Source organism: Cynocephalus volans, chromosome 13, assembly GCF_027409185.1.
Source record: "Cynocephalus volans isolate mCynVol1 chromosome 13, mCynVol1.pri, whole genome shotgun sequence".
Taxonomy (NCBI): Eukaryota; Metazoa; Chordata; class Mammalia; order Dermoptera; family Cynocephalidae; genus Cynocephalus; species Cynocephalus volans.
Genome location: NC_084472.1, coordinates 15,695,694 through 15,720,956, shown reverse-complemented (window position 1 = coordinate 15,720,956; position 25,263 = coordinate 15,695,694). Strand labels below are relative to the sequence as shown.

The 25,263-nt window shown below is 42.7% G+C and overlaps 1 protein-coding gene across 1 annotated transcript in view; it reads left to right on the top strand.

Annotated features, from left to right (window-relative positions):
- LAMA1 (laminin subunit alpha 1) overlaps window positions 1-24,120 on the top strand; it is a 113,314-nt gene extending 89,194 nt beyond the window's left edge. The window contains exons 48-63 of the mRNA XM_063076625.1: window positions 840-964; window positions 3,427-3,577; window positions 4,250-4,394; window positions 4,875-5,016; window positions 7,087-7,201; window positions 7,405-7,575; window positions 9,620-9,771; window positions 10,474-10,659; window positions 12,547-12,682; window positions 14,054-14,166; window positions 17,504-17,693; window positions 18,261-18,419; window positions 18,941-19,094; window positions 20,113-20,246; window positions 23,134-23,356; window positions 23,960-24,120. Of these exons, the coding sequence (XP_062932695.1) occupies window positions 840-964; window positions 3,427-3,577; window positions 4,250-4,394; window positions 4,875-5,016; window positions 7,087-7,201; window positions 7,405-7,575; window positions 9,620-9,771; window positions 10,474-10,659; window positions 12,547-12,682; window positions 14,054-14,166; window positions 17,504-17,693; window positions 18,261-18,419; window positions 18,941-19,094; window positions 20,113-20,246; window positions 23,134-23,356; window positions 23,960-24,120 (2,457 nt within the window). The remainder of the gene's footprint in view (window positions 1-839; window positions 965-3,426; window positions 3,578-4,249; window positions 4,395-4,874; window positions 5,017-7,086; window positions 7,202-7,404; window positions 7,576-9,619; window positions 9,772-10,473; window positions 10,660-12,546; window positions 12,683-14,053; window positions 14,167-17,503; window positions 17,694-18,260; window positions 18,420-18,940; window positions 19,095-20,112; window positions 20,247-23,133; window positions 23,357-23,959) is intronic.
- The last annotated feature ends 1,143 nt before the right edge of the window (window positions 24,121-25,263 follow it).

The window sequence follows — 25,263 nt, the reverse complement described above, 5'->3', positions numbered from 1 at the left end:
TAATCCACTCACTACTGCACGGTCCTACAATCCAATCACCTCTTCAAGGCTCCACCTTTCAATTACCATAATAGGATTTCCCACCCTCTTAACAGTCACAGTAGAAACCAAGTTTCTAATACATAAAACTTGGGGGACACAATTAAAGCTTCAGTGAGTTTGGCAGGAACATGAGTCAATCCGCTATATGCTTTTATTGTTTTTCTTTATGTCAGCTCATCTGCAGAGCTGGGCTTGTTTTGTAGGGTAAAGGATCATGCTTAATCAGTAGTGTAAATGGAGAAGGAGCCAATGATTCATTTTGTTATTTGGGTTTCTTTTCCAATGATAAAACAGGAAATTCAGTATTCCATATTAATTTCCATAAAGTTCTTTTATCTCTGTTGTAAGTCTACTGCAGATTAAAACTAATTAATGTTTAGCGAAGAGCTCATCATATTTATTTTATTACATCAGTGATCCGTTCACCTAGTAAAGTTGAATTACTTGGCCTGATTCAGTGCTCTAAAGTGGGAGTAAGGATCTCAGTTCCAGCTGGGCCCTCGCTACTCACTGCGTTCTCTAGGACTCTGTTTTTTCACCTGTAAAAGGGGCTTCTCTCTAGCATCTCTGGTAACTGAGATGATCTTTATGATCCTGTCCAGTTGTCACTCATTCCAGAGTTCCACTCCATAAGTGGAAGAAAATCCAGTGATTACAAACTGGCCATTTTTCTGAATGTTGTTCTCTCAAAATTTGGATCTCTTAGATTTAAGCTCCCAGGGAGAAATTTCATGAACTTAAAGAATTTATTCCTCTACACCAAATATATGTGAGTTGTGTTTGTTTGTTTACATTAGAAATCTCCTGCTGTGAAGGTTACTCATTTTAAAGGCTGCATTGCAGAGGCCTTCTTGAATGGAAAATCCATCGGCCTGTGGAACTATATTGAAAGGGAGGGCAAGTGCCATGGCTGCTTTGGGAGGTAAGCCATCCCACGATTTAGCACACAGTATGTCATTCTGCTAACCTCTGAGACCTGCTTAAAGAATTCACGTGAACATCAAGGATGGATAGTGTTAGTGATGTTGGTCATTAACATTGGATGTGATGTAGATTATTTACTAATAGAAGCATGATATCATTTTTAACCCGTAAAAAGAAGGGCTCTTTTTTCTGTGTCTTGTATGCTTTTATCGTGGATCATAAAATCTAGAAACTTCAGACATCTGCTCAAACAACCTTCTGTCTCAAAGAGCCACAGTTAAGTTTTCTTTAAATCACTATACATTTTTATTTTGAAAATACCTCCAATGATGAGAATTTTGTATATGTGCAGTCAATTTTTATAGATAAGTACTTTATTCCTAACCAAGTTCTATAATTCTAGAAGTAAAATGCATTTGTGAGTGGGAAACAACTAATATATTTTTTCATATATTGATATAATAGAAGGCATTTAATAACATAATCTCACCAAGCTTAACATAGCCCTCATTATAACAAAATAACTGTAACCCCTGAAGCATTATAAGACTGTTTTCTACTTTAGTAATTAAGACAATAAATTGCCTTTTACCATTAAAGAATGAAACATCTGATATAATTTTTTCCCATCTAATGGTCTGGGCATCTAGTGTCCAGATACATCTGTTGTAAACAGGGTGATAGATATCTGTAATACACAAGATCAGTTAAAGGCAAGTCACAGTATGTTTAGAAACCCACGGGAGAGGTTCATTTTGTCATTGTCAGGTCTGCTTTCTCACATGGCTCATAGCTTGGGATTTTGTAGTTTAAGCCTTTTAATTGCTACTTTCCCCTCCCTTGGCTTACTTTAAAAGTTATCACCAGAAGCGTGATTATTGCAGTCTTAGGACTAAAAAGAATATTGGATTTGGAGTCTAAGTTTCTCAGGCTCCTGTCCCAGGTCTCCCACCAAATTCTTTCCATGACTTTGGATAATAAGTCTCTTCACCTCACTGAGGTTTGGTTTCTTCCTCCAGAAAAGGAAAATGATAATCATACTTGTCATGCCCACCCCCCAAAATTATCTTGATGAACACACAGCCTGATGTATGTGAAAATACCTTATAAATGTGAAACACTGCACTGGTGTTCATCATGGGTCTTCCTGCAGTGATATGGCATTGCTTTGTAGGTAAATGTCTCAGCACTATTTTCTTGACCATAAATGTGTGAAAAACCAAGATTTTGTAATTGTCAAGCATGATCCAAAATGCTAGTACCTTGTGAGGTAACAACACTGCACAAACTGTAGTGGGATTAGCACATGAATTCCGGCTCTATGATCCGTCACTTTTCCTTCTGCTGAGTTTCTAGCAAGAAGCTCTTTCCAGCCATTTAGCAGTTCTAACATGAAAAACGCCCCAACCCCTACACTCTGTCCCCTCCACTGACCTTACTTTTAGAAAGGAAAGCCTTAACAAAGGTTGATTATTTCTACTTTAGCTGTTATAAGGTCCCCTATTTTCATCAGTCATTTTCAGGGTTATATTAAAACCACTGACCTCAAACTGCACCATTGAGAGAATTTAATGATTGCTAATTCTTCTCTCTTGTTGGGGTAAAGAAGTCCATTGGCTATGTGGCTACTGGTTTTGTTCTCCTTGAGACCCCTGTTTGGTTATACTGTCCTGCGTGGAGATGTGGCACTGGGTTTGGTTGTTATACCTTCAACTGGGAATAGTTCAAATTCATGCACCAAATCCACCCTAATCCAAGTTTCACTCTCAAGCTCTTTGGTATTCCAAAAAAGTGATTTTGAAATACAGTTATATGTTCCAGATGAACTACTCTGTAATTGAATAGTGAATCAAAGTCAGCCTTTTGAGGTATGGAGGGAGAAGACTAGAAAACACACTGATCTGAAATGTGCTCTGGTCCACATTATATAACTTTCTTGTAAGCCATATACTCATCTCAAAATATGATACAAGTCTTTGAACTCATCCTGCAGAATTTGAGGATGTTAATGATTTTTTTTTTGTAAAATGATCCTGTTAGTACATGTGAACCTATTTGTTTTCCACTGTAACTCCAGTTTACCTGATGTGTTAGTTAAAACCAGCAGAAGGTGATGAATGCCAATATAAAAATGATTCTGAAAGCACTGGAATTAAGAAGAGGCAGTTTCATTAAAGAAAAGTAGAGCAACAAATCTGTTAAGTAGGAATGTTTATAACAGTTATCCTCTTGTGAAGAAATTTCTTTTTCCTGTAGTGAACACTGCCTACATTGACTTTCTTTTCTTTCTAAAACAGCTAGACATTTGTTTTGCATAATCTCATGGCAAGCATATTTTCAAATATTATGACTTACGCTTGTTTTCAAATTCATGACTTCTGCACGGGAGAGCTCAGCCGGTGTGTGCTTTGCTCTCCCACCTGCTGAGAGTGGGTGTCCTTCATCTCTTCTGCTGTGCAGCCCCCAGGATGAGGACTCTGCCTTCCATTTTGACGGGAGTGGCTATTCTGTTGTGGAGAAGATGCTCCGGGCTACTGTGACTCAGATAATAATGCTGTTTAGTACCTTTTCACCTAACGGGCTGCTTGTCTACCTTGCTTCAAATGGCACCGTAAGAATCTTTATAGGGCACAAGGCCCTGTTGTGTAGATACATTTAGATTGCTATGAGGTTGTGTTTAATGAGGATTTACTAATATAATATATACGTATTATGCCATACAACTTTCCCATTTTAAGTCGTTTATTAATTATATGAATACCAATTCATGGAAGAGCCTGTGGAAAGTACAGATCACCAAGCAGAAACTAGCCTTCCAGTCATTATCGATATTGAGTAAACATTTGTTATTAAAATTTGAGTCCAAGTAATACATCTTGTTTGCATTCACTGTGACCACAGTGGCCTTGCTGAACACATCCACAGGAATTTCACATTCCCATTTTTATGTCATGTGCTACTGATTTGTGTCTCTCAATCTTCTCATTTTATTTTTAGGACTGGCCCATTTTTAAGTCTAAATGAAAAAGATACAAAGAGATTCCACCTCTCTTACTGAATTGGAGATTTTGGTAACAACAAATAGTGTTTCATTAATATTTGTGTAGTATTCTAGAAAGCCTTCATGGGCATTTTTAGTTTTGTACCATAGACCTCTGTCTATGGGGCCAGAACCAGTTTTCTCAGTTTGACTTTAGAAGGTTTCTGCCATCTCTGACTTGAAGGGAACAGAAAACTTGAGATGAAGATGTAGCCATGAGGAATTGTGTTTTCTTCTTCCCAGAAAGACTTTTTATCCATTGAGCTGGTCCATGGCAGAGTTAAAGTTATGTTTGACCTGGGTTCAGGACCTCTTGCACTTATTACAGACAGACGTTATAACAATGGAGCCTGGTACAAAATTGCCTTCCAACGGAACCGGAAGCAAGGTGGGTGCACAGATGGACTCACCTGATGGTGGTTACCCTCATGAGAATGGAAATCTTTCCAAAATCAGCAGTCTTTACTTTAGTTTCCTGGATATTCTTGAATGATATTCTAATTGAAGCCATTGCTGTCTTTGGAATACCAAGCAACAGGAGTCACATTTCGCAGGAGTAACACTGTGGTTCTATTTGTGGTTTCCAAGTGCATTATTTAGCATTAGATGCTGAATCGGCATCAGGAATCAAATCCATTCTATGTCTCACGCACATACTGCTGTCATTTAGTGACGTGTATTCTGGACTTAATGACATTTGTAGAGAGGATTTTCACTACTTCAATAGTCAAGAACATCAGCTGGTCAAATTTGCAGAGCTGAAAAGAATATGTCTTTGCAAATGACCTTTGTTGGCAGATGTGTGCATTTACTTTAACGTAGAAAGTGATTTTCACTTTCTCCTCTCTTCCTTTCAATCTCCTTTTAGGACTCCTTGCAGTCATTGATGCATATAACACCAGTTACAAGGAAACCAAGCAAGGGGAGACTCCAGGAACATCTTCTGACCTCAATCGTCTTGATAAGGATCCGATTTATGTGGGTGGATTACCTAGGTCAAGACTTGTAAGGTATGATATGAAACTGCAGAATTATTGTGTTCCTGATTACCAGCCATGTTAGTTTGCTAGGGCTATGACAAAGTAGCACAAACTGGGTGTCTTAAACAACAGAAACTTATTCTCTCCCAGTTCTGGAGGCTACAAGTCTGAAATAAAGGTGTCAGCAGGGCTGCTTCCTTTTGAGGGCTGTGAGAGGCAGCCTGCTCCATGCACCTAGCTTCAGGTAGCTTCAGGCATCCCTTAACTTGTACATGGCATTGTCCCTGTGGCTACACATCATCTTCCCTCTGTGCCTCTGTCACTTTTCCAAATTTCCCATTCTTATTAGGACACTGGTCATATTGGACTAGGATTTACCCTGATGACCTCATCGTAACTTGATTACAAAAGTTGAGACACTGTTCAGCCCATTACATCCGCTATTATTCAAAGTACTATATGCCATATTAATTGGGAAGTAAAGCAGGCCTTCTGCAGAAAAATCAATGATTTTGTGTATATCACCTTTAGAACATCTAAAAATTGTTACTATGCAGTATTTGGAGACCCTGCCTTCTGTCACACTCCATCCTTCTCTCTAGACATTTTAGAGTACTAGAATCTCTTTAAAATCAAAAAGAAATCATGCTTTCTGCAGACTTATCCGTATTCCCCCTTTGTCTGATTAGAATGAATAACATACGTGAAAGTTGAAAGACCACCAACAGGAAGTTGGATGAAAGATGGCAGAGGAGAGAGACAGTGGGATCCTTTTATAACACTGATTCACATTTAGCTTTGTGACTTGAATGATTTACGTAAACTTTGTGTTGGTTCATTCTCCTCAGCTTTGTAATTTTGGATTGGACAAATTAAGCCTCTAAGGTTCTTTCACACCATTTAAAAAAAAAGTCATAAAGAAAGGCCAGCAGTCAAGGCAAGACCTCCTCCAGGGAGAGGCCATCAAATGTCTAAACTGGGTCACTCAGCCCAGTGGTTTTCAAATGTATATTTGTGGCATTACCCTGTCTATCATTAGGCCAAGTTCTTTTACAGAATCCTAATATGTGGCACAGATGTGCAGCCTTTCCAATTTCTATGCGTGAGCAGCAGGAGTCCACTTCCCCACTCCCCCCTTCTCTTTCCCAGAAATCTCTGAAAGTTCCATGAATCATAGTTTGCAAGCACAGTCACCTTGTGATCTTAGAAATGGATGCATTTAAACCCAGGAAGGTGGTCATTTGCCAAGTCTTACAGACTTTCAAGGTAGAAAGGACTTGAGTATCATCAAGGTCAGTCTCCTCATTTACACTGGAAGAAACTGAGGTCCAGAAAGGTTGAAATTTGCCCCAAATCACGTAGTTGCCTAGTGGGCCACAGCTCATTGCTCAACACAGAGGGAAAAGATGAGGTGTGACTATAACAGGAAACCAGATTGCTGCACAGTTCTCCTGTGACTAGCTGATGCATAGGAGACAGCTGGAAGATGTTCGATAGTCTCCATATTTTAGAAATGAGAGAAAAATATGATATTGACTCGGAGGCTAAGAAATGGGGTTTTGGATAATCCCAGACTTCACCAAATGCAGTTATTTCCTTCAGAACAAAGTTCATGAATATACAGTATGGAAAGCAGCCAGTGAGTGCTCGAGCCTACTGATCCTAGGAAATAGCATCGCCTACACCTGCCCCCAGGAGGCAAATGTTCTGCTCTGTGCAGGGGCTGAATTGTAATCTGTGAGCTATGATTTCTTTATGACAATGTAATTCTCATAATTGGCCTGTGTTTAAATGAGTGTATTTAAATTGCAATGGTTGTAAGAGTTTACCTTACAATCATAAATATAATTAAAATCATAAATTAAACATATTTCTTATGTGGTAGTCATCTAAGTAGCCAAACTCACTAAGTTCAACCTGTTTCTCTAATCCTAAAGAGAGTATTTCTTTGACCTGAAATTCTTAACACCAATATTGTTCTTAGAGGGAGTGATACACGAAAACAGGTTTACATGTATGTTGGTCCACTGTTCCTTTTTTTAAAAATGGAATTATGAAATCCAGATTTTGTGCTGGTTGTTCGCATGTCCTTCCCTACAGGAAAGGTGTCAGTAGCAAAAGCTATGTGGGCTGTATCAAGAACCTGGAAATATCCAGATCGACCTTTGATTTACTCAGAAATTCCTATGGAGTGAGAAAAGGCTGTATACTAGAGGTGGGAGACATTTTTATTATTTATATTGGGATGAGTTTCTATAAATGTCCATTGATTTATCAATGTCATAATGTAACAAAATCTAAACCAGTGGGGGGCTAGGAAAAAGATGATGATGGGATGGGGAAAACTGGCCACAGCCTCGCCATGGAGGCTAAGCCTGCTGGGGGACCTTAACGTCTCTTCACCTCCTCTGTAACCAGCCCATCCGAAGCGTGAGCTTCTTGAAAGGTGGCTACGTTGAATTGCCACCCAAGTCTTTGTCACCAGATTCGGAATTGCTGGCAACGTTTGCCACCAAGAACAGCAGTGGCGTCATCCTGGTGGCCCTCGGCGGAGGTGCAGAGCAGCAGGGTCGTCGGCAGGCACGCGTGGTGAGTAGTTCCAGGGCCACCAAGCACAGGCTCAGGAAGGGAACGACTTCAGGAAACACCGCTGGGAAATGACTGACTCACAAACATTTAGTGTAGCTACTTTCCTGTTTGTTTATGGATATGCATTTTTAATAAGTAAAAGTTACTATTGTGGAATGTCTTTCTCTTATGAATCAGTGATTTGTGTTTCATAATCTGTCTTCCTTGTCTAGCGACTGAGAAAAAAAGATATTTGCTGTCTACCTCTAATTTTTTAAAAACTCATTCAGCTAGCATATGCTGAGTTTTCTTCCACATGCTATGGTTGTCATTCGCCATTCTAAGGCTAAAGCAGCAAGTCCTTAAATTCTGTTCAGGCCTTTAGTCAACTGCTCCACGAAGCAGGATGCTCGTTATCTATTATAGGACTGAAAGGAGCAGAAAGTGAAATGTGGCCTGTGCTAAGCACAGTGGCCCAGAAGTAGCAGAGGAGAGAAAAGATACCATTTCAAGAGCATAGGTGATATTTACCCAATTTGAAGAGACTTTATAGAATTCTGATGTCTCCATGAAGTAGAGCTCAAGCAACTACAATTTATAGAGCATTGTCCTCTACTGTGCAAGGTACTTTACAGTGTTTTTATCTAGTCCTCACAACGGTGCTGCAAGGTGGATGCTGCATCCTACATTTTGCTGAGGAAGAAACAGGGTCAGAGGGCCTGGTTAGCCTGCCCGGGGTCACACAGCTGTTATGGATCAGAATCAGGGCTGGAACACCAGTCTGCAGACCCCAAATACATCATGAGTCACTTGGTAAAGGGCTGACAGTGACTGAGATTGGTTTTGTGGGATCCACTGATTTTTTTATCTTTAGTTGAGATAAAATTCATATATCATAAAGTTCACTATTTTGAAGTGAACCACTGAGGAGTATTTAGTGCCTTCACAATGTTGTGAGACTGTCTTCTCTATCTAGTTCCAAACATACTCATCGCCCAAGAAGCCTATGCCCAGTAAGCAGTCACTCCCCATTTCCCTCTGTTCCCATTCCTGACAACCGCCTGTCTGCTTCCTGTCTCTATGGATAGATTTACTCATTCCAGTTATTTTGTATAAATGGAATCATACAAGATTGATCTTTTGTCTTTCAGTTAGCATGTTTTCGAGGTTTGTCCACATCGTAGCATGTATCAATACTTCATTCTTTTTTATGGCTGAATAATATTCCACTGTATATACATACACAATTTGTGTGTCAGTTCATTGATGGACATAGGGTTATTTCTGTCTTAAGGCTATTGTGTGTAGTGCTGCTATGAACATATATGTACCAGTATTTGTTTGAGTCCTTGTTTTTCATTCTTCTGGGTGTACACTGTACTTAGGAGTGGAATTGCTGGTCATATGGTAATTCTATGCTTAACTTTTGAGGAACTGCCAAACTGTTTTCCTTCATCAATTTTAATAGAGTTATTTGCAAATCAAAGTTTGCTTACTAAGCCAGCAAAAAGAAATATTTTCCACCGCTAGCAAGGGTATCATGAAACCCTCACATTCCAATTCTGCTGGTGGCATTATAAATTGTTATACCTCTTTTCAATGTGGCAAAAATATTTTAAGAGCTTTAAACACTTTCAAAACCTTTCAACCCTTTAATTCCACATTTAAAAATGTTAGAAACAATTTCACAGGAAAAATCAAAATTAATTAAATGTTTATATGTGTGCTAATAAAAAACTAGAAACTACTTAAAATTTAATTGTTAAAAAGACAAATTAGAATCTATGTACTTGTTGGTACATAATGTAGCAATAAATAGTAAGTATGAAGACTTTGTAGAAATAGAAATCTTTGATTTGTTTAGTGATAATAGCATAATGCAGAATGTAAATTATATGAGTAGAGACCAGAAAGTAATATACAAAATTTAAAATAGTTGTGTTAGTTGGTAAGATGCTTAAGAAATTGCTTACTTGGTGTTAATATTCCTACATTATAAGATGAAAATTTTAAAAATCATATAGTAATGTGTTTTGTATGGAAATTCTCTATGCAACCTCCCCAGCCTTTCTTCTCCATCATGCTGATTGATGGCCACGTTGAAGTTCATGTCAATCCTGGGGATGGAACCAGCCTGAGAAAAGCTCTCCTGCATGCTCCCACAGGCACTTACGGTGATGGACGAGAGCATTCCATTTCCTTGGTTAGGAATCGGAGGTACCATATGCACTGCAAGGCTCTTGTGTAATGAGGGTGTTGTGACCTTGTGGAAGCCTCTGCCCAGTTCAGTTAAATGACTGGGATAATTAGTGTGACCTCATTAGTATTCACAGTTTTTACAGTCAAAAAAATTCTAGAACCTTGCTAGAATACCTTTTTGGGAATCTTGCATGATACCACTACACCAGCGGCGCTCGCTAGAATACCTTTTTGGGAATCACTTTCATCTTCTTTGTAATAAAATGTTCGTGGAATTTTCATAATTGAACAGCCCTAATCCTGCCCTTTACTGGGGCCCAATGAAAATTGTCTTTACCTTGGATTAATTTTGTGGCAAATAGTATTAGAGTTTTAGTGAATAGTATTGTATCAACATTTCTGTATATTTCCCTCTAAAACTGTAGAACAAATGTTTTAAAGGCACTCTGGACATTTTTATCATAGTTACAGAGGTAATAGAAAAATACTTTCCAAAAAGCAATCGAATTTAATGATAATAATATTCCATTCATTTCTAGAGAATATTAGATTGTAAGCTTTAATTTTCAAGATTCACCTTTTTATTCACATACAAGGTCATGTTAAAATTCATCTTCAGGGAACTTTGATTATTCAACAAGAACTTGCCAGAATTATGTATTAAAATGAAGTTATATCATTATACTTGAAAGCTTTTTATTTTCTCCTTTGATCTCTTAGAATTATCACTGTCCAGTTGGATGAAGCCAATTCTGTAGAAATGAAGTTGGGCCCATTAGCAGAAAGCAGGACAATAAATGTGTCCAACCTGTACGTAGGAGGAATGCCAGAGGCTGAGGGGACATCAATGTTCAAAATGAGAAGCTCATTCCATGGCTGTATCAGAAACCTGATCTTTAACATGGAGTAAGTGTAACTGTGCTCTCAGCCTGTTTTTGCACTTTCTGATCTTTAATGTTGAGTGCTAACACTAATCTGCAAACTATTTTTGCTGTTTGAGATTGCATAAAATTCTGCAAGTTTTTGAATAACAAATGAACCTCGTTGTTCTATCATGAAAGTCCCCCCAAATGGATTTTTTTGGATTAGAATGGTGGCCAGATCTGGTCATAATACTTTTTAAAAAAAAATTGTTGAACATTCGCTCCACAGGATTGTCAGTAAATACCTGAGGTTAAAATACATTTTTGACAGACATTTAAAAGAATGTAGAGATTTTGTGGTACATATTTCTTGCTGTCCTGGACGTATTGCTTTGAAGGAGCCTTTTACACTGGGATGCTAGCAGGTTCAGATTATTAATGGTCCCCCCTAAAACTGCGACTGTATAATTAAGACCTGGAAGTCTGCATTCCCTGCATGGAGTCATGATGAGGAAGAGCATTAGCGTGTGCCCACGGGTGACTCCTGCCTCCTCACTTACCCTCTGCCTCTGCTCGGTGTGCTGATGCCACACAGCTGTGCTCTGCCCCACGCCACCAGAGTCTGCCCAGGAGAAACTGGATATGCTCTGAGCATCAGGAGACAGAGGCCTCATCCTGGCTGGGCCACTGACTGCCCTGTGACCTCAAGCAAGGACTTGGATCTTTCATGGTCACAGTGTCCTTCTCAGTTAAATTATCTCTTAGGAGTCTCTGAAATTTGCAAGAATAAAACATAGCATTGGATTTTAACACAATTATTATGTTAGAACCTTGGTTTAGCTATTTGTACAGTCTTATAATATATTTATTCACTCAGTTGTCTGTTCATTCATTCATTCATTGATTATGCATCTTCATGCTTCTGAAAGCCATGAAGCTGTGGAACTGATAGGGCAGAAATGTTTCCGTGCGGTTCACAGTCGTGTCCTGGGAAAGTGCCAGTGGGATCAGTGCAGGCAAAGGATATGGTGCTGGAACTTCAGAGGAAAAGGACAGACAACTCCTCCAGGCTGCCGGAGGAGGTGATGGCATTTGAGCTGACTCCTGCAGGATGCTCAGGAATGGCTAGGATGTTCACGTGGGGATGGGCTCGGGGGAGGGTGGCCATTTCAAGCAGAAGAATTAAACAAGAAAATATATAAGATGGTATAGTCATCCCTTGGTATCCATAGGCAATTGGTTCCAGGACCCCTTAAGATACCAAAATCTGCAGATGCTCAAATCCCTCATATGAAATGATGTAGTATTTGCATATGTAATCATGTATCCTCCCGTGTACATTAAACCATCTCTAGATTATTTAAAATATCTAAGTATAAATGCTATATAGAGTTGTTATACTGCAGTTTTTATTTTTATTACCTTTTACTGTTTTATTGTTATTTTGTATTGTTTTATTTTGTTTTTTGTTTTTTTAATACTTTTTTTTTTTTAATTTTATTTTGTCGATATACATTGTAGCTGATTATTGCTCCCCATCACCAAAACCTCCCTCCCTTCTCCCTCCCCCCCTCCCCCCCAACAATGTCCTTTCTGTTTGCTTGTTGTATCAACTTCAAATAATTGTGGTTGTTATATCTTCTTCCCCCCCCCCCCGGTTTGTGTGTGTGTGTGTGTATGTGTGTGTGTGAATTTATATATACTTTTGATCGCGGTTGGTTGAATCCATGGATAGAGAACTCGCGGATGCAGAGGGCCGACAGTATATATGGACTCTTAGTCACTGTGAAGGATGGTCCGTTTGGTTACTCTAAGTGAAATATATTAGTGGTTTTTAATGGATTTAATTGTACAGTAATCAAATGACATGGGTTCATGTATTGGTTTACAATAATCTTAATTTTGAAAGCACTTTCATGTTTGTATCTAGACTGTTGGATTTCACCAGTGCGGTTGGCTATGAGCAAGTAGACTTAGACACCTGCGTGCTTTCAGAAAGACTGAGGCTGGCTCTTCATGGAGAGGACCGTGAACTCCTGCCAGAGTCCCTGGGTCCACCAAGTCCAGTAAGTGTGGCTTTCTTTAGTGATATCCATCAGCTCCCGGAAGAAAAAGAGAGCATTCTCCAGAGGAAATTAGAGTGGGAGCTGCTTAGAAAGACACTGGGCAAGCTGAAACTGGGGCTCTGATGCAGAGGGAGGAGGTGGTGACCTCAGTGCCCAATGGCCAGGGTGGCCTGAGGTTGCTGAGCGGAGGGAGAGGGCCTCCTGGTGGGAACTGAACCGTGTCCTCTGCTCCCTCTCTCCACCTGCCCTCAGCCTCCCAGCAGTGCCTTCCATGGGCAGAACACCCAGAAACCATTTTTCCAGGTAGCCTAGGAGAAGTGGTTGGCAGCCATCATCTGCTGGGACAAAGAGCAAAGTGGGGCCACCGTGGGGGTGGTTCTCTGAGCAAACTCGCAGGATAGCAGACTAAATCGCTCAGGCACCCTGACTGGGTTGACGTACGACAAGCTTTTGAGCAGAGTTTCTATAAGGACTCATTATCACTTTAGATTTAGTTGGCAAAATATGAAAATAAGTACTTAATGTAAGCCATTGTATACAGCATTGTTACTTTAAAAAAAAAATTGATTCATTTAGATAAAGCTAGGTTTGACCAAATAATTTTAGTGGCAGTTATTGTTATTTTTCATTTTCTCCCCTTCTGATGTCCCTATCTCCTTGGTTGAAACCATGCACTCTATTAATTTAGAAGATGGCACAGTCATTCAAAAGCGGTGCCTCCTAAGCAGGACCGATCTTTGAGTTCAGGACAGTTTTCTTGGTAGCATGCACCCATCCCAAGCTGAGAGTCTGGGATCTCTCTAGACATGGGGTCAATGTGTGGAGTGCTGTTGGGGCAGCCTGCGGGTGCCCACGCACCTTGTCCGGGCTCTGCATCCTCTGCCCTGGGGTCTCGGAGTCCTTCCAGCCTAGCTCCTCTTGTCTGCACCTGACTCCTGCCTATGTGCACTTGGAGATGTCAGACTCTGACACCCTGCAAGAACCATGGGCACTCTCTGTTCCCCAGTGCCTGTGCTGCAGCAGCCCCTCGGTTACTGGCGTCCTCAGGGCCACTCCCAGAGCCTCAGGACATGGTAGGGGCCCCATGGATAGCAAGGCCATTGCCCCTCAGGCCCATTGAAAATTTGTGGGATGGACTCCAGTGAATTTAAGTGAGCTTGAATGGGATTGAGGTGAAAGAGAGAAGCTCTAACTGCATTTTCAGAGAGAATAAGGGCTGGCAAGTACATTATTTAAACTGAGGGTTAAATGAATGCAAGCTCGCATTTGTGGTTGTTGGTGTCCTGATGTGATTGCTGCTGAGAAGCTTTCTTCATGGAAGCACCTGTATGTTAGGGGAAGAGGCTAAGTATCCCTGTGCATCTCTTCCAGGAACAGTGTGCTGTGGACACAGCTCCAGAGTATGTTCCCAGCGCTCACCAGTTTGGCCTCATGCAAAACAGCCATTTCGTGTTGCCTTTTAATCAGTCGGCTGTCAGAAAGAAGTAGGTATTTTTCTAAAGTCCATATGAACCATCTCATTGCTAGATGAATCAGGGAGGTATTCTCCTCCAAAAAAGCAACAGAGTTTTTCCAAATGAAGATTCTTTTATTTTATTATGGAGTGTTCAACTTGTGACCTAAAAGCAGCTGTGAAAAAGTAAAGAGGCAGGAGTACAGCATTGGTGAGACCACACGCTTAGCTCATGGTGGGGTGGGTTCCACGCCTTCTGTCTGACCCCTGCTGGTTGACAGCTGGCTGCCACCTCTCTGTATGTCTGCAGGAAAGCATGTAGGTATCTGTCTCATTCAGTCTGCCTTCCAGAATCCCAGGTACCCTGGATCTGTCATCCTTTGGTCTTTAACCCCTTCTACTTGATGCATTCACTCATCTGATGCAGTTGTTTATCCAGACTCTTTCACTGTGGCCCCCCAAATCTCTGGGAACCCCCACCCCAGTCTGCAGTTCTGTCTGGCCCTCACTCCTGCCTGGCCCAGAACCCTTCTTCTGGGAAGCCAGCTCATCCCAGATCTCAAGGCCCAGAGCTTGCGATTCCCAGGACTCTTGTATTGCTCTGCTCTCCTCCTTCAAACCTCAGCTCATGTGTGGGTCACACCTTCACCCTCTGCCACGCTGCACACCTCTTGCTGCTGCCGGCTGTCGTCCTCAGCGTTCGGCTCTCTGTCTTTTTTGCACAGCTCCTGCCATTGTTCTCCATGAATTCAGCAGCCACCAAATACCTGGGCTTCAGGTCCTCAGGTTCCTATCTGTTGAAGGTCTTTTCCTCCTGTCTCCTCAGCCACCCTCTCCCCAAGGAGACTTGACCTCTTCATAAGTGTCCATCCCTCACCACAGCCTCAACTTGAGCCACATCCTCTGAGCCGACCTCCTCCTCGTCTCTCCTCTCACTTCCCCCTCCAGCAGTTCTTAACTTCGTGGAGACTTGAGGCCGCTGGCTGCTAAGCCTCCTCATGACCGTCTCCCCTTGTCTCCAACCCCATGTCACAGTTTATCCCCAACCCAGATAGGTCCCATGCTATTATTACAAGTGTCCTTTGCAACCTCCCTGAGCCCTCCCCTCTCTCCCACTACTGCGAGCGCAAGTAACCCAGCACTTGACCTTTTCCACACTGGGAGCCAAGCCAGAGGCCACAGCTGGAGACATGCATCTCCTTTCCCAATGGTCTATCTCTGATGCCATGGCCCTTGATCTCAGATGGGACCTTCCAGCTGTGTATTTCTCTAATACCAGCGTATTCCAGAAAGTTCATGGAAAGATTGGTATCATCTTTTAATTCTATTTTTTCCATGAACTTTTGGAAGCACCCTCGTGTGTTCTTTGCCACCTCTTGGTGCCCCGGCCAATGACTTGCCTCACTGAGAACATGGAGCTCCTTCCTCTGTCTGCTACCAGCCGCCTCCTGTGTCCCCAGCCCTCTAGCTCTTCTCCTGCCACCCCCTGGCTGACCCCCTGGATCCCACCCTCTCCTCCCTAGGACACCTGCAGCAGCCGTTTCTCCCTTCTCAGTCTATGATTCCCATCAACACGCAGAAGAGCCACCACCCCTGTCATCCGCAGTGATGGCAAGAGCAGCAGACGCTGTGCCAGGCTGCCGCTGCATTGTACACTGTAACCTGCTGTACTCCTCATAGTTATCCTACAGGGAAGGTATTTCTTACCTCCATTTTATAGATAAGGAAACTGAGGCATAGGGAAGTTGAGGCACTGCTCAAAGTCAGTAAACAGTAGAGCTGGATTCAACCCCAGGCCTGTGACTCCAGAGTCTGGGCCTGTGACCAGGGTGCGCTGCTCCCTCTCTGCATGTTTCTAGCTTCTAAGGAAGCTCCCTGGGAGCTTCTGCCTCCCCTCTCCCAAACGCACTTGCAGTAGCCTGGTGCTGTCCCCTGCAAACCTTCTTGGAAGAGTTGCCTTCAGTGGCTGTCTACCCTTTGCTCAGGCATCATTCACCTCCAACCAGCCAGTCGCTCCTCACCCCGCGGTTGCTCCTGAGAGGCATCTAGGACCGATGTGCAGCCACATCCCATGGTGCCCCCTCCAGTAGGCTCTCAGCATCCCTGGAACTTCCAGTAGGTGCAGCATCCCATGGCTGCTATGGCCCCGCGCTCTCCTGGATCTCCTGCTTTCTCTGCCCGCCCTTCCTCAGTCTCCCTTGCTGGCTGGCTCCTCCCCAGCAGAGACTGCCCAGGACCTTTTCTGCATATTCCCCAGGGTGGCTCTGAGATGCCATATAGATCCGGCAGCACCCACCGCTCCTGCCCTGACCTCTACTTGTCACTCAGGAGCCATACACCTAGCTGGCCACTCGACATCTCCCCGTGGGTTGGGACAGGCTTCTAGCCTCATCTCAGCAAAAGAGAATGCACAATCTCCCCGAAACCTGCTCTCTGCCATTTCTGTAGATGACATCGCCATTTACCTGGCTGCCCACGGCCCAAACCTAGAGGCTGTTTTTATTGTTTTCCTTCTCTCACCTTCAAATTCAGTCCATCACCAAGTCTATTGCTTCTTCCTGCAGAACTTTCCTGAATTAGTTCACCTCCTCCACATCTCCTCTGTCCTCCTCCACTAAGCTACTGCCTGGTCTCCATGGACAGTGTAACAGCTGCCTGATGGACCCCTGCTGTCACCCTTGCCCATCTGACTTGTTCTTCACATCAGACCAAGGATCTTTGAGGATGTGAATCAAGTCATGCCCACTGTCCTTCTTAAAACCCTCCTGTGACTTCCCACTGCACTTAAAATAAAATGCAAATACCTGCAAAGCCCCCTACCCACTGTGATGGAGCTGGCTCTCTTTTGTCCCATCCCTGTGTGCCTAGTGACGTGGCACTCCCTCTGAGGGAGGCCCATCCAGATTCAGTCTTCTTCCACACCCACAGCCGTTCCAGCTCCCATGTGGCACAGGTGGGGATTCCTGGCTATCACCATAATCAAGTTATTTCAAACTACTCCATTTTGCCCTAAAACGGAATGGAGACTTTTCCTGCCCTGCTTAGTAGTGACTTGCTCCTTTTGTCAGTCACTGACCTGCCCTGACTACTCGATGGAGCCACCAGTTAGCCTCTGCAGGACCCAGCTGTAACTCTAGTGTATTTCTGGTATCGTTTCATGAGAGAAGGGATATTCCTCTCTTTTCACTGCTTTACCCTCAGCTCCTAGTTCAGCTCCAGGCAGGCATAGGTGAAACAAAAGAAGAAATGAATGACTCCAGAGATGTCAGATATCATTGCTGAAACAGTTACTGGGCTCTGTCTTTGAGGTTATTATAAAGGGTAAAATCTTGTTCCTGCCTGAGTGCCAAGCTCTCGTTTTCCTCCAGGCTCTCGGTTCAGCTAAGCATCCGGACGTTTGCCTCCAGTGGTCTCATTTACTACATGGCTCATCAAAACCAGGTTGATTACGCCACGCTCCAGCTTCACGGGGGCCACCTCCACTTCATGTTTGACCTTGGTAAAGGCAGAACACAGGTCTCCCACCCTGCGCTGATCAGCGATGGCAAGTGGCACATGGTACGTTCTCAGGAGGCTGTGATCGCTTGGTCCGAGTTTTATTCAGTTTCTTACTGGTGCTCACTGCACTTCCCTGAAGGGAAACTATAGCTTTTGCTCTCTGGCTTGCCTTTATCTGATGTCTTCCCCAGACAGTGTAAGCTCTTTGGAGGTAGGGATCTTTTCTGATTCCTGAAATATCCGCAGGGCCTTGCTCAGTGCCTGGCACCTGATAAACACTCAGCAAACATTGGTGGAATGAATGAAAGGAACCGAAAATGTTCTTGAGTTGATGAGAAGTAAATAAAGCTCAGAAGTTAATAAGGTGTGAAAGGACCAAACCTTATATCCTGGCCTCTGCCTTCTCATTAGCAGGACTTCAGAACAATTTCTGGTCTACAGAGTGCTTTACCCACCCTGCTTCTGGTCTTCTTCCAGATTCAGTCTCTTCTCATCAGCAGCTGTGTAAAAATCTGAGCCATCCTTTACAATTTCATTCCAGTTATTACAGCTGTAATGAACAGATGTTGTAAACCTGCATCTATTAAAGATTCCTTAAAAATGATGGATGCTTTCATCTTGTTGTAGGTGAAGACAGAGTATGTTAAAAGAAAAGGCTTCATGACTGTTGACGGCCACGAGTCCCCCATGGTGACCACGGTGGGGGATGGGACCACACTGGACGTGGAGGGGAGGTTGTACCTAGGGGGCCTTCCCTCCAACTACAGGGCCAGGAACATTGGAAATGTAAGCCGCGTTTCTATGTGGAGCCCGCTTTACCTGGTGGTTGTGTTTACTTTGTAGAGACACATAGTTCTGCACATGTTTTTATTTAAATGACCTTGTTGAACCCAGGGCTCAGCTGCAAGGTGCAGCCCCATCAAAGCACATGCCCAGATGGTGTGGGAAGCTTCCCCTTAGAGCCCGAGCAGCCTCAGTACCCTTTCTGCAGCCACTCAGCCCCAGACAAGTTAGCAAAGTCCAGCCAGTTTGTATTTGTACGTTAGTAAACACAGCATTCTTGATTTCCACAATATTTCACTAAGATAATAAAAAACACTTTTAATGCATTATTAGCAAAGATACTGGAATGGTAGCTCTAAGTTAGATGTTCATGTGAAGTATTGTCACAATTAAATTTTAAGAACCAAAAAGATAATATCTTAATGTGTTTTGTTGAGACAAATTTGATGAATTATAGGAAAAATTTGTCCTAGCCCTTCTCGTTATAATCACCATCATCTCCTCCCATGTGTCATTTGGTTTAGATCACCCACAGCGTTCCTGCCTGCATCGGGGAGGTGACAGTTAACAGCAAACAGCTGGACAAGGACATTCCGGTGTCTGCCTTTGCAGTGAACAGGTGCTATGCAGTGGCCCAGGAAGGAACTTTCTTTGAAGGGAGTGGATATGCGGCTCTTGGTATGTATTATTAACAGTCCCAAAAGAAAGCTTTGGGATTAGCCTATACTCTAAGACGATGTGGACCTAAGAAGTATATGACAAGACAGGACCCAACTGGACAAGTCTGCAGCAAGACCACATTTAGTAAACGTTCTAGTTATTCCTAATTTCTTGACTCTTAATGTAAAGCCTCCTTACCTCTTGTGTTATCTAGCTGGGCTGATGAAGTCATTCTCTCACCAGGAGTGGGGTGACTCCTGATAGAGGCCAAACCTGGGGTGCTGGCTTCACCTGTAGTTGCCCCAAATTTATGTAAGGCCCACTCACTGTCCAAGTTAATACAGGCCTTTGAATTAAAAATCAGTAGCATGATGTGTGTAAACCAACCAGCGCCAGGCTCCAGCCCACGCCAGGATGCAGCCCCCACCAGGCAGCCTTCTACGTTCTCAGCTGCCAAGCTCGGGGAACACCACCTTCTCCCATTTCTCCTTCAGCCCCAGGCATGCCACCAACTGCCTGCTATTGCTGATTTGACTTCTCAGCTTTTGTAACCCTGAATAAAACATCATTCAATTAAGTCCCCACTTTTAAAAAAGCTAGTGTGGGCTCTGATACTCTCAGTAAATGATGATATGCCCAGTATGTAGATAACAGGAAAAGCAAGTAGCGTATTCCTGGATGATTCTAAAGGGATTATAGGGAAAGACAGCCGCAGGGTGGACATATCCACAGGGCAGGGTGGTGCCAGGTGCCTCATGGCTGGAGATGAAGGATGGGCCTGCCCCTGCTCTAGTCTGGCTCACCCCAGCTGGCTGCATGTGTCTTCTTTAAAAGCGCTACTAAGGCTCAAGTGGGAGAGTGACTTTTTGGTGAGGATGGAGCTCGGTGCAGAGGAAAGGCTAGAGCCAGGTCTCCTGAACCTCACTGGGAGCCCAAATGTGCAGCCAGCCAGCCCAGCCCATGCCTCTCTGAGCCTGAACCAGCCAGGGCTGGGCAGGGCTCACTCCTTCCTCGGGGCTGTCCTTGTGTTTTTTAGTTAAAGAAGGCTACAAAGTCCGATCAGATGTAAACATCACACTGGAGTTTCGTACTTCCTCAGAGAATGGTGTCCTCCTGGGGATCAGCAGTGCCAAAGTGGATGCCATTGGCCTAGAGATTGTACATGGCAAGGTAGGTGCTTCATCTTCATGGGTCCCCTTCCTGCCAGTACCCAAGACAGCACAATTGAGAAGCAGTAGAAATACCTAGATCCAAATCTCATTTACCCACTTGAATGGAGTTGAGAAAAGATTCAGCTAATATTTAAAAACCAGATAATCCTAAAAAGCTATCTTCTTTAATATATTTGGACTTAGACGTACAGCAAAATTGCAACAATACAAATGACTTTTTTTTTTCCTGAACCAGTAAGCTGCCCACCTGATACCCTATCCATTATGATACTTTTTTCACTTTTTATGTGTAAATAATTTTAGATTCATAGGACGCTGCAATGCAGTGCGTGGAGAAGTTCCCACACACCCTTCACCAGGCTTCCCAGGCGTAGCCTGGTGCATAACTGTGGGCCAACATCCAATCCACACCATGGACATCAGCACAGTCCATGGAGCTTGTTCAGTTGCACAATTATGTAGGCACACGTGTGTATTTTTACACAATTTTATCGTGTGTTGCTTGTGATACACATGGGTTACCATCACCACAATCAAGATACTTATTGTACCATTACCACGAGGCTCACCTGAGCTATACACTCGCCCCTGCTGCTCCCCTAACCTCTGGCCATCACTAACTTCTTCTACAGCTCTCTCGTGGTTATTTCACAAGTGTTCCATAAATGAGTTTGCACAGTGAGCATCCTCTTAAGACTGGCTGTTTACACTCAGCCTCATTTCCTGGAGGTTCATCCAGGTTGCTGTGTGTGTCAACAGTTCATTTCCCTGTATTGCGGAGTATCACTCCATGGGATGGATGTACCACACTCTAATTTTCTAATTTTTTTTTTTTACACAAAAATATAATATTTTTCTATATTCTATTTTTCTATAACTATTTATTTTCTATAAATTTTCAGCCTCTCATATCCCTCTCATGTCGGAAACAAAATGAACTCAACAATCGTCAGTACTTTAGTCTCCTCTGCTTTAAAATTGACTCCTTCAGAGTTTCTCCCAGTTCTCAGACTCCTTCCTCTCCCCTTTGGGGGCATCTGGGTGCAGGCAAGATGTAGGGAAGGAGTCTCGATCGCCCTTTACTTTTCTGCTTGCCCCCTCCTTGATAGCAGTTGAGGTACGGCTCACGCTCCTGGTCTTCAGGTGGCAGTGTCTGTCCTCTGTGCCCTTGGCCAGTTAGTAGTGAGTGGTCTGGGTCTCAGCACCGCCACTGCATGGGGACTGCTGCTGGTGTTTGGCCATCACCCCTTGTGGGTCAGGCTCCCCATCCCAGTTGTCAGGGTGCTACTGCCTCTTCCATCTTCAGCCACCTTCCATCTTCCCCTCAGGGTCATGTGAGAACTTGGGAATTCCTGCCATGCCACATGCAGGCCATAGGGAATGGCGGTTTCTCAGGTCCCCTCTCTACCTAACTACACTTTGCCACCATTTCTATTATAGAGTGGACAAGTCCTCACTGTGGACAACTCATGTTGTTGCAGGAATAAGATGCTTAAATTTTCCAGAGTGTCTGCCACCTGGAAGGCAAGGAACAAATCTCTTTTCTAGATTCCCCTGCATTTATTCAGTTGTTTCTAGTATTTCTCTACTTACTCCCCACTGGATTCTTGACCCCTAGGATGTCCTATAGAGGGGGTGGGGAGGCTCTAAGAAAGTCCCATCTGACCTCTTGTCCTGCACCTCTTCTCCTGTTACTTCACATCCAAACAAACCTGCTTCTGCTTCGTATTGCTGCCTCTCTACGCTGCAGCCAACAGCCAACTTCTTCCGCATTTGTATTTTAAAAGAATTTTGAAACACTTTCTATGTACACATTTTTATATAATATCTATGAAATATTATTAGAAACGTGTAATCGCTATAAAAAATGTAATTTCTGGTGTACTGCATATCCTCTATTATTGGCTTATTTATTGTTCTTTTAAAACTTTTTTTAATAGTTGCCCAAAGGTTTGTCATATACATCTTTAGCTTGTCACAGTTCACCTTGAAACAATACTGAGCAGCTCCAGTGGTGCAAGAACTTAGAGCGGTGCACTCGCGGCCTTCCCTCCTGGCTTAGTCTGCTCAGGCTCCCATGACAAAGTACCACGGACTGAGCGGCTTCAACAGCAGAAACTGATCTTCTCACAATTCTGGAGACTAGATGTCTGAGATCAGGGTGTCTGCGGGGTTGTTTTTTCCGAGGCCTGTCTCCTTGGCTTGCATGTGGCCTCCCTTCTTTTTGGGTCTTCACATGGTCTCACCACTGTGCCATTCTGTGTCCTCATCTCCTCTTCTAATAACGATCCAGTTGTATTGGATTAGGACTCACCCTAGTGACCTCATTTTAACTTAATTATGTCTTTAAAGACCATATCTCCAAATATAGTCTTATTCTGAGGTACTAGGGGTTAGGACACCAACATGTAAACTTCGAAGAGATGCAATTCAATCCACAACACCTCCCATTTTTTGCAAAACTTGTATGTTTTGTGTTACCACTCACTGTGGTAGAGCATCTGCAGTTCGTCAGAAGGGAATTAGTAGATGTTCTTCATAGGTGCTATCGACTAGTATGAAACTGACACCCTCAGTAAACCCATTTACTCTGAAAATGATCTGAACTGTGGTCCTGAAAATGAGGCACTCATTTGGGGATGCAGCATGGCTCAGGCTTGTTGCCATGGAGGTGGCCATTGCCCTTTCTGAAATTTGGGGACTAGCATAGCATCTGAATCCTTTATGAGGCTATTTTTCAAAACCATTGTTTGTTTTTCATAGTTAGCCCTCCTTTTTAACAGAATGCTGTGATTGTATCCACTCCAAGAGCATTATACAAATGGACTGTGTTCCTTTAGTATGGAAAAACTCACCAGGTAATTTGCCTGTGTCTGCTTGTTTAGGTCTTGTTTCATGTTAACAATGGTGCTGGTAGGATAACAGCCACATATGAGCCCAAACCTGCCAATACTCTCTGTGATGGAAAATGGCATACACTTCAGGCTAACAAAAGCAAACACCGTGTTGTTCTGATTGTCGATGGGAAACCAGTGGGTGCTGAAAGTCCACACACCCAGTCCACCTCGGCAGACACCAACAATCCCATTTATGTTGGTGGCTATCCTGGTACGTCTTGACACCTGCTTTGCATATCCACTTTGAAGGGGCGCTGCACTGAGGGAAGTTCTAGATCAAGCGGGTATAGAATAGGGATTGAGAAAGATATGTGGTTTGAGTGACAAAGCCTTTACCATTTTAGAAAAGCTATTTCAAATAACTAGGAATTCTTAAAAACAATGAAATAATCTACATAGACAAGATAATTATTAGGTAAGACCATGAGAACATTGCATCTGATGTCAAGTAAGCGGGCTGACTTTATGAGGTGAATCGTCGTAGGTAACTCCCAGAGTTGAGAATCGTTTTAGGGGGCAAACATGTGACTTATCCTCTCACATCAATGTTGAATTAGAATTACGCATTTCAGATGATCCAAGGAGTCATTACAAATAATAAAGATCTGTTTTATGAATATTTAAGTCACAACTGCCTTAAAATTATTATAGATTAAAAGTTTTCTATGAATTCTGCTATTCACTGAAGCCATATATGTGAACAGACATTCTTCTAATTTAGGTGGAGCAGCTACTTGAAATGATGTTTGTTCCTGTTGTGCTATGTCGTTCAACAAAATTAAGTAAGGTTTGTCTTTTCTTCTTTCCTGCACAGCTGAGGTAAAGCAGAACTGCCTGAGCACCCAGACCTCGTTCCGCGGGTGTTTGAGAAAGCTCGTGTTCATTAAGGGCCCACATGTGCAATCCTATGACTTCAGCAGAGCTTTTGACCTACAGGGAGTTTTCCCCCATTCCTGTCCTGGGACTGAACCCTGACTCCAGACAAAATCCTCAGTTGGAATCCTTGCTTATATTTTGAGGAGAATTATTTTTACGAATTAAAATCTCTTCAATTCAGATTTCATTTCCAACTCAGGTTAAGTGTTTCCACAGAAAAATATGTTTGTATTAAAGTCAAGCCACATGTACAACGAATACCTCTATTAAATAGTCTAAAATGTAAATTGAATTAATTGGCTGTCTTTTTTAAAGCTTTTTTAAAATAAATATTTGTAAACATTGTTTTGTTGATTACTTGACAGTATTTCATATTTTGCATTTTGAGCTTTTAAAAATAGAATATTACAGACTATAATAGATTAACACAGAGTATAAGTGCTTTCATTTCTTTATGAAAATTTTAAGCTCTAATTTCGACAGCAGACAAGCAGTGCCAACTGTTGCCACATAAGCCTTCAGAGAGGTTCCAGCAAGTCATGGGAGGCAAAGGGAGCAAATCAAATGACAAAACCTCCCTTTGACATGTCCCTGTTCTAACAGGACCTGATCTACCAGTGCATTTTGCAGGACAGAAAAAAAAAAAGGCATCACGGCAAGTTAGCTCTTCTTTTATTGTCCATTTTATTTTCACCCCTTGGAATGAAACAGGTTTCCTTGATCAGCTACATTTTTGGGAGAATGTGTGTAATTTGAAAAGAAGGAAAACTTAAAAGCCGTATGTATATTTGTATATTCTTTTAATGGACTAAGCAGCTATAAGCCCAGATTTCTGGAGTCTCGTTTGGTCCCCTCCAAATGTATTTTGTTTCTGTTCAGTGGCCATGGCTGGAGTCAAAATGTCTGTTATCCCAAATGTTCCAGAAAAATGATTTCATTTTTCAAATGCTTACTTGAAGGGAGGTCTCTACCTCTCCTATCAATGGCCTACTTTTCTAATATGGAAGAGGATTTAATTTCTATGCCTGTGAGAGATTTTAATTTGCTAAACAGGAAAGGCAACTGTGGTTCTGGTCCCTGTCCCTCTTCTGTGCCTTGCTTATGTTTCTGAACCCTCGTGGTAGTCTGTACCTCTTGGCAAATATATCTGAAATTTGTCATTCTTTCCCAATTAAATAACTGCATGAAGATAGTTCTTGGAGAAAGAGAGCAGCCAGTTGCGGGAGTGTTGATTATTCTGTT